The sequence below is a fragment of the Oncorhynchus gorbuscha genome, linkage group LG04, assembly GCF_021184085.1.
Source record: "Oncorhynchus gorbuscha isolate QuinsamMale2020 ecotype Even-year linkage group LG04, OgorEven_v1.0, whole genome shotgun sequence".
NCBI lineage: Eukaryota > Metazoa > Chordata > Actinopteri > Salmoniformes > Salmonidae > Oncorhynchus > Oncorhynchus gorbuscha.
Genome location: NC_060176.1, coordinates 75,335,207 through 75,345,030, shown reverse-complemented (window position 1 = coordinate 75,345,030; position 9,824 = coordinate 75,335,207). Strand labels below are relative to the sequence as shown.

The 9,824-nt window shown below is 41.1% G+C and overlaps 1 protein-coding gene across 1 annotated transcript; it reads right to left on the bottom strand.

Annotated features, from left to right (window-relative positions):
• Window positions 1-2,302: 2,302 nt before the first annotated feature.
• Window positions 2,303-3,608, bottom strand: LOC124033051 (protein atonal homolog 1-like). The gene has a single exon (XM_046344973.1). The coding sequence runs from the start codon at window positions 3,606-3,608 to the stop codon at window positions 2,715-2,717; it is 894 nt and encodes a 297-aa protein (XP_046200929.1). The 3' UTR covers window positions 2,303-2,714.
• Window positions 3,609-9,824: the final 6,216 nt, after the last annotated feature.

Sequence of the window (9,824 nt, the reverse complement as noted above, 5' to 3'; positions counted from 1 at the left end):
CATTCATTGACAGTCTGCACAGTAGTTTAGTCTAAACCGAAGGTGACTGCATCAAATGAGGGTAAAATAGTGGAAGTATAACTCATTTTGGTAAGTGTGTGTGTGAGAGAGAGAGAACGAGAGAGAGCATGCTCGCTCGCGTGTGGCTACTTTGCGAGCAAGCAGACGTGTGCGTGGCGGGTTTACTAAGAAAGTGTGTTCTATCCAGAGTCCTGAGGGACACTGATCACAGTGTGTGGAGGGGACCCGAGCGCTCACCAGCTGACAGCGCGTGCTTCAATGAGGCTATCCAACACCTTGGACCACGGGCCTGCCAACAATAGCCTGAAATTAATGGACACTCCGATTACAATTAATTTAGTAAATGTCACCAAAACTCAACATGTAACTAATGTTATGGGTAGGCCTAGAGTGAAAAGGATTTTACTCAAAGTATAACTAGTTAAAGTTAGCCTACTTATTTGTGTGGAAGGTGTCATGCACTGTTGCTCTAAAGTAAACAATAGAATATTAGTAATAATTGTATTGTAATTCCTAATTATATGCTCTAAACACTCAAGTTAAAATGCATAAGTTTTGGACTAGAAGGTCCAACATATAAAGAGCGATTTGTGGACACGTTTTATTTATAAAAAAAAAACTATGATTCACTTATACAATAAGTTACAAAGGAAATTGAGTATCATTTTTTAAATTTGATTTTTGAGATATTTACATAAAGATATATTTTGTGCGCTGTAAATATATTTTAGTGATGGTTTAACTTTTACGTGAGCGTCTTATAGGCATAGGCCATTTAGTGGTTTGTTTTCTGAGCTCTTAAATTATATAACGCATTTGCAAACTATTTTGAATTATGATTGATGCAATTATTTGACACAGCCTACGTTAAATGATTATTATTATTATTACTATTTCATGCCAACAATCCATACTAAAGATGCACAGACTTCAGGTAAACAAGATGAACGGATAACTTTAGGGCCTATGGAAAGGCATATATGCAGGAAAAAGTGAATCGAAACAACAAAACAATCAAATAAAAGTTGTCTATCATTATTAGCTGTATATGGCCTACACGTAAGAGATACACCGAATTATCTCGAATATCCACGAGGTCACAGAAGATGATTTTGTTTGCCACGTTTCAATAATGAAGTCAAGCTGAAGACGAGCCAAATGAAAGGACTTCTCTGGTGACAGCTAAACCCCTACTAGGGTTTATTTATAAATGCATTTGATAAAATAAATAATAATAACACCTATTATAAGTCTAACAGGTAGGCATATAATTATACTACTACTACTACTACCACCACCACTACTACTACTGCTGCTACTACTACTACTACTACTACTACTACTACTACTACTACTGCTACTACTGCTACTACTACTACTACTGCTACTACTGCTACTACTACTACTACTACTACTACTGCTACTACTACTACTACTGCTACTACCACCATTACTACTACTACTACTGCTGCTACTACTACTACTGCTACTACTGCTACTACTACTACTACTACTACTACTGCTACTACTACTACTACTGCTACTACCACCATTACTACTACTACTACTGCTGCTACTACTACTATTGCTACTACTACTACTGCTGCTACTGCTACTACTACCGCCACTACTACTACTACTACCACCACCACTACTACTGCTACTACTACTACTACTAATGCTACTGCTGCAACTACTGCTACTACTACTATTACTACTACTACTATTACTACTACTACTATTACTACTTTTACTACTACTAATAATAATAATAGTCATCATCGTCGTCATATTTCTCCTCTGTCCCGCAAGTGTTCCTGCATGTCATGCAATGAAAAAGTAATTGTTATCATGGTCTTTCATGGAATAGTTGTGTGATGGTTGTAACGTTAGTGTTCATATAGGCCATCTATTTTCTTTGCTTATAAACATCTTGAAGCACTGAAACAACGGAAAATGATGGTTTTCAACTTGCTTATTTTATTCTCAAAATGAAAAGAACATAAACCAGTTAATGGCAAACCAGTTTTTTTTAAACATTTGAAATTACACATTTAAATGGAAAAAAATAAATGAAAACAATTAGGAATAATTAAACTTCAATCATCCAATGAAAGCACAGACACACATGTTAATTTGAAGTGAATAGCCCAAAATACAAAAAGAACACAACATTGATATATTAAATATCAAATTGGCAGGCCTACTAAAAAACAAACAATGGTTCAATAACAAAGTCATGTTACTCCAAGCCTCTGGCTCTTGTTTTAAAGTGCGAATTGTTAACTTTTGAAGTCGCAAACAAATTCATACGATTCATTTACAAACAATGAAATCATGATCATGAGCAGTATAAGGAAATATAATTACAAACAACCTTTACATTTAAAAATATCAGGCAATTTCTTGGAAGACAGCGTTTTGTCCATGCTGTGATATTGGGATAGCCCGTGGCAATGCTGCGCGCGACAGACGACATGGCAGAGGGGTCCTTATATGTCTCAATGAGACGATCAATTCTATTGGCAGAACCGAATTCTCTGACATAAAATCATCTTTATCTAACAGTTAATAAAATAGAACTCTCAAACGAAACAAAACGATTTCGGAAAGCCCAATCTATCATATTATAAAATGTAGGCTATGCTAGCATCAGATATTATTGACACTATTAGAAAGTCTCTGGTGAAGTTTCAATATGAGTGATGGCTGGGAAGTTTGAGTTCAGATAGTTCGTCTTCGCTCTGGAGTTCCATCTGCATCTCATCTGAGTCGCTGAAATGAGAGTGCGGGGAGAACTCTCCGTCGCTGCGGTTGGACCGGGGGGAGTCTTTTCTGCTCTCCAAGTCGGAAGTAGGTGTCCCCGAGGGAGAGCGTATCTCCTGCTCCATCAAAGCAGAGAACGAGCCGTCTTCGAAGGGGAATGGGATTCCGTTAAACTGCACTGGTAGCCCCGTGCCTGAGCCCCTTCGGCAGGTGGATGAGGAGGATCCCCGGGGACTCTCCTTGGCGGACAACAGATCACACTTTGGCGAGTCAACACCGGGACCCTGCAGCAGATCCGCCAGCGCGTTGATGTAAATTTGGGCCATCTGCAGGGTATCATATTTGGAAAGCTTCTTGTCGTCGTCGAAAGCAGGGATGACACTGCGCAGCTCGTCAAAGGCATGGTTCAGTCCATGCATCCGTCTTCTCTCCCGCGCATTGGCAGCCTGGCGCCTCTGCTTCTGGACTCCGTTTCCAGGTTTGGATGGGGCTCTGTGTCTGCCATCCTCGGTGTTCACCGAACCCTTGAGCCGACACAACTCCCGAACTTTGAGCGGGCTCTTGGAACTTTTTCTAAAGTTTGGGCTGTGACCGGATGCGGGGGACATGCTGGAGCTGGGCGAGTGCAGCAGGTATTCGGCGTGTGCCGCGCAGGTGCCAGCAGGCTGCACGGGAGCCAGCCAGGCGCGTGGGTCACTGCTGTCCATGAGTGCCAGACTTGATGGGTACTCGCTCTGCTCCCCCCTCTCCATTCTCGACTGCTGCACCTTGCTACTCTCCTTCGCGTCTTTACTCCATTCCTCAACACTGATAACATCCATTTAAAAATATATAAATCAGGTGGCTTGCAGGACTAAAAAACTTAACCAAATATAAAACGCTGTCAAAAATGTTTCTTTAGCAACGTGTGCTTTCACAGTGTCGCGTGCAGGACTCCTCTAGCGCCTCAATGCGCGGCGTCGCTTTAAAAAGCGGCACGCGCCTGGGAGCCCCCCTTCTCATGCTGGTCGCGTGGCGCTTTGACCAATAAGAGCGGTTGGGGCAGGCGCGTGTTGGCGACCAATGAGAAGTCTCCGTAAACCCGAGAGAGGTTATTATGTCTGGACTGTTTATAATAACGAATCGGTTTAAAGACGGTTTAACTGGGTGGCTAGCACAAAGGGAAGTCCTTCAGAACACACACACGGATAGAGCAATATGGTTAATAGTGTGGACAGCACGAGCTTCAACTCGTGGACTGATGGAGGATGTCCGTGCACCTGCCCAATCCAACAGGCATGTGTGTTTCTTTGGCTCATGCCAGATATCCTCAATTCTACATATAGAGAGTCGTTTCGAAATTGGCAATGTATACATCATAGGCTCGGAACTAATTTGCAGAATACTGCCACGAAAGGAATCACGCAATTAATTTGTCAAATTAAAATGGAAGATCATAAAGAGATAACCACCATCATCCTCCTTATCATCATGTACCATGTGGCTCTATAGGGCCTATACATTTTGGCCCGTTTATAAGTTACTCAACATTAAAATTAAAATAGTTCAAAGACAAAACGTTTTAAATGCTTAAAATATGTTCCATACACTGTACCTCCAATGTATAAAAAATATTGCTATGCATTAAGGTAAGCTATAACATTTCCAGATTTAAATTCAGAAAGTAAAAGGGTAGCCTCGTACGAACCATTCTGCTCTTGCGAGTTCACGTTCTGTTTCGGTAGCTTTCGGTAGCTTTCGGTCGCGAAACAGGGCGTATGCTCCCAAGATCAGGATTGGTCCTACAAGGTTACGAAAAGGGCGCCAACTAGGCAAAGAATATAATATCCTGCAATCTTAGAAAAAAAAATGTTATTTGGGGTTCTTTTTGTAAAACACATTTTGATTCAGTAGGGTTCTGAAGAACTAACCCTATAAAAGGGTTCCACATATGAACTAAGTGAACAATTTTTGGCTCTATATGGAACCTTTTTCCTAGGGACTGAAAAAAGTTTGACCAAAGAACTTGGCTCCTGGGGTCCGTGATCATTGTCAATTCACCGCCCCTCTATTCCATGAATGTTAAGGCCATCTCGAATTTCATTTTCTTTTGTACAGGTTCAAAACCTTTTGATCCGACTTACGGAACGCCCTGTTGGTAAAAGAGCTTCACAGGGACCGGAAACATGAGCAGGGGGCTCGACAGCGCTTTTACTGTCAGAAGAGCAGTGGCAAGCTCGGAGAGGTTGTGTGTGAGTGTGTGTGTGTGTGTGTGTGTGTGTGTGTGTGTGTGTGTGTGTGTGTGTGTGTGTGTGTGTGTGTGTGTGTGTGTGTGTGTGTGTGTGTGTGTGTGTGTGTGTGTGTGTGAGAGAGAGAGAGAGAGAGAGAGAGAGAGAGAGAGAGAGAGAGAGAGAGAGAGAGAGAGAGAGAGAGAGAGAGAGAAAGCGAGCGTGATGGAGTGTGTGTGAGCGAGTGAACGAGTGAGGGTGTGAGGGAATGTGTGTGTGGAACAGTGTGCTCGCAGCATATCATTTTAGACGGGCCCACTCCCTTTACTGCCTCTGGACAGTCAACATCTTAGAAGGATGAGAAAAGGACATACGTCTGAACGAAATAAAGGATATGAAAAAATAGGATTCAAACTACTGTTAAATAAACGAATCATAACAGACAACCAGCGAGCCTATATGCAAACCATTCACAATGTCCCTCTCGGAACTCTCAGTTCAAATGAAAATATATAAGGCTACTGAATAATAACAATAACAATAATAATAGTCTCATAAAAGTAATAAATTATAGAGGAGAGGAAGTCAAACAAATAAATAAATAGCAGGATTAGATTCATGTAATGTCTTCAGATACGATTTTAGTTATTATTATTATTATTCGAAATGCTATATGTATTCTGAAGCTGAAAAAATTGTATACAGGTCTATTTAAACATATTAAATTGAAAGACTATAGCCTACTGAAAGTTTAGCAATATTAAACATGCGAGATCAACCAGCACATGCACGATAGGCGACCAAATCCCACAATTTCTGAGATAAAATGACATTCATCTTTTCACTTTTTATTCATGTATTCTTAAGGCGTCGAGGCTAGGAGACTGGCGCCTAGGTCCGTCTCCCCACCTACAAGCCGCCGTCCAGTGAGGCTGGAATGGCTCCCAAAGCAAACAACAGGTTGGATATTGTAGCTGTCGATTATTAAAGTGTCGCAGGCACAATGGTGACTCTATGTTCCATTCGATACGCTTGGGGGACTCTTTGGAAAATGGGCACAAAATGTGTCCCCGTGGGGGCTTCCAGCGTGATCGAGTCTGCGTGCTGCTCACCCCATTTCTGTCTCCGGGGAAACGAGGTGCACTGGACGGATGCAGTAATAGGCTGACGTAATATTAATAAATAATAATAATGTATCTGTGGACTATTGGTATTTACTTTGGTATTTTTAAAGCCTTCGTGGAAAAGGCCAGATTCGGATGGTTGGGTGCTTTTTTTGGCACTAATGAATTCGTGTCTACAACTTTAGGCAACGTTTGATAAAGGCTTTATCATACATTGTGCAGGCATCTCTCTCTCTCTCTCTCTCTCTCTCTCTCTCTCTCTCTCTCTCTCTCTCTCTCTCTCTCTCTCTCTCTCTCTCTCTCTCTCTCTCTCTCTCTCTCTCTCTCTCTCTCTCTCTCTCTCACTCTCTCTCTCACTCTCTCTCTCTCTCTCTCTCTCTCTCGCTCTCTCTCTCTCTCACTCTCTCTCTCACTCTCTCTCGCTCTCTCTCTCTCTCTCTCTCTCTCTCTCACTCTCTCTCGCTCTCTCTCTCTCTCTCTCTCTCTCTCTCTCTCTCTCTCTCTCTCTCTCTCTCTCTCTCTCTCTCGCTCTCTCTCTCTCTCTCTCTCTCTCTCTCTCTCTCTCTCTCTCTCTCTCTCTCTCTCTCTCTCTCTCTCTCTCTCTCTCTCTCTCTCTCTCTCTCTCTCTCTCTCTCTCTCTCTCTCTCTCTCTCTCTCTCTCTCTCTCTCTCTCTCTCTCTCTCTCTCTCTCTCTCTCTCGCTCTCTCTCTCTCTCTCTCTCTCTCTCTCTCTCTGTCTCTCTCTCTCTCTCTCTCTCTCTCTCTCTCTCTCTCTCTCTCTCTCTCTCTCTCTCTCTCACTATCTCTCTCTCTCTCTCTCTCTCTCTCTCTCTCTCTCTCTCACTCTCTCTCTCTCTCTCTCTCTCTCTCTCTCTCTCTCTCTCTCTCTCTCTCTCTCTCTCTCTCTCTCTCTCTCTCTCTCTCTCTCTCTCTCTCTCTCTCTCTCTCTCTCGCTCTCTCTCTCTCTCTCTCTTTCTCTTTCTCTCTCTCTCTCAATTCAACTACATTCAAAGGGCTTTATTGACACGGGAAACATATGTTGCCAAATCAAGTGAAATAGATAATACAAAATAAACAGTAAACATTACTCACTAAAGTTCAAAAGAAATAGAGACATTTAAAATGTCAATATTATGGCTATATACTGTGTTGTAACAATGTGCAAATAGTTCATGTACAAAAGGGAAAATAAATAAGCATAAATACAGGTTGAATTTACAATGCTGTTTGTTCTTCACTGGTTGCCCTTTTCTTGTGGCAACAGGTCACAAATATTGTTGCTGTGATGGCACACTGTGGTATTTCACCCAATATATATGGGAGTTTATTAAAATTGGATTTGGGTATGTGTAATCTAAGGGAAATATGCGTCTCTAATATGGTCATACATTTAACAGGTTAGGAAGTGCAGTTCAGTTTCCACCTCATTTGGTGAGCAATTTTCACATAGCCTGTCTTCTCATGAGAGCCAAGTCTGCCAACGGGGCAGCAAGCCTATGCTCACTGAGTCTGTACATAGTCAAAGCTTTCCTTAAGTTTTAGTCAGTCACAGTGGTCAGGTATTCTGCCACTGTGTACTCTCTGTTTCGGGCTAAATAGCATTCTAGTTCGTACTGTTTTTTTGTTAATTCTTTCCAATGTGTCAAGTAATTATCTTTTTGTTTTCTCATGATTTGGTAATGAGACACAACTGCTTCATCTCTCTGAAGGTGATGGCTTTGTTGTGGAAGGTTTGGGAATCACTTCCTTTTAGGTGGATGTTGTGTTCTACGTCGAACACTGAGGATATTTTTTGCAGTTGTGTCTTATTTTGTTGCTGTCCTGAGGCTCTGTTTGTGAATATGCCGCAGGACCAACTTGATTTGGGGACTCTTCTCCTGTTTCATCTCTCTGAAGGTGATGGCTTTGTTGTGGAAGGTTTGGGAATCACTTCCTTTTAGGTGGATGTTGTGTTCTACGTCGAACACTGAGGATATTTTTTGCAGTCTCTCTCTCGATCAAATAGCACAACATTATCTAACAAATGTTTGACAGTGAAACAGCGCCACTTGGTGGATAAAAATGAAACAACCCACTAGTTTGAGATATCACTGCTTGCTTCTAACGCTGACATCCCCTTGAATAGGTTCACACTATGTCAATTGTCCCAGAGTTTCATAAAAGGTGTAGAATAATTTCTTCTGAGTAAAGAAAAATACTTCATTTACACATAAACCAGCTAGCTAGCCTGTTAAAAAAAGTTATTTAACCTATATTTAACTAGGAAAGTCAGTTAAGAACATATTCTTATTTAAAATGATGGGCTACCAAAAGGCCTCCTGCGGGGACGGAGGCTGGGATCATTTAAAAAAAAATAGGACAAAACACACATCACGACATGAGGGACACTACATAAAGAGAGACCTAAGACAACAACACAGCATGGCAGCAACACATGACAACACAGTATGACAGCAACACAACATGACAACAACATGGTAGCAACACAACATAATATAATAAATAATATATGCCATTTAGCAGACGCTTTTATCCAAAGCGACTTACAGTCATGTGTGCATACATTCTAACATGACAACAACATGGTAGCAACACAACATGGTAGCATCGTACAAACATTATTGGGCACAGACAACAGCACAAAGGCAACAAAACATGACGTGAAGCATCCACAACTGTCAGTAAGCGTGTCCATGACTGAGTCTTTGAGTCTACTGTCCTTAATACTCATTACCAAACATGACATGGAGTGACAAGGAGTGGCATGATGGCACAAACAGACTGGTACCAACATAGAAATATAATGAATTCATTATTCACTATAAACCAGTCATAACAGGACCACGCCCTGTTCCCTTATTGAACTCCAGAAAGAGGACGTTGACTTTCCGGGTACCGATGTGCTCTCCTAACCCAGCAACGGCTCCAGCTGTTCCAATAGGCAGGATTCTTCTATTGATATGACATTGAAAAAGAACTCACTGGGATGAAGATGAACATAACTTAGAACACTTCTACATTAATGTGGATGCTACCATGATTACGGATAATCCTGAATCATCGTGAATAAAAATGTTATTGTAATAGTGAGAGGTTAGGGGGGATTGATATTTGTGCGTCTGTAACTTTCTCACTTACTATTTCATAATCTGAAGCACAACCAAAACAAACAGCAAATGCACCCAACAATGTTTGTAGAGTCACAAACTTGATGTAATCATTAGTACTGGGAATATGTGACCAAATACTAGACTATTGACTACTTTAATACACATATTAGTGCATTTTTCCCAATAATGGGGAGGGACTATATACAACAAGTGCTGTAATGTCTAAATGGTTCACCTGATATGGCTTGAAAATACCCTCAAATGAAAACTGACAGTCTGCTGGAGTACAGAGCCACAACAACAACAACAACATGTGTCTCTGTCCCAATACTTTTAGAGCTCACTGTGTTTGTTTAAAATCACTTGATGGTTTCATTTCAGAGAGCCAAATAATCAGTTTTTCTGTTGTTGTTGCAAAATGCAATATATCAGCCTCACTCTCAGAGAACTCCTAGGTTTAACACAGTCAAAGGTAACGCATAACTACATTTGTAATCAATAACTGTACAAATTATACAACTGTGACATCAATATTTAAAATAAGGTAAACAAATAAATAATTCAATACAGTAATATGAGATATGTATGTAAATGATT

Bases quoted from the DNA above. Each gene is read 5' to 3' on its own strand.
- LOC124033051 (XM_046344973.1), bottom strand. From the start codon at position 3,608: ATGGATGTTATCAGTGTTGAGGAATGGAGTAAAGACGCGAAGGAGAGT.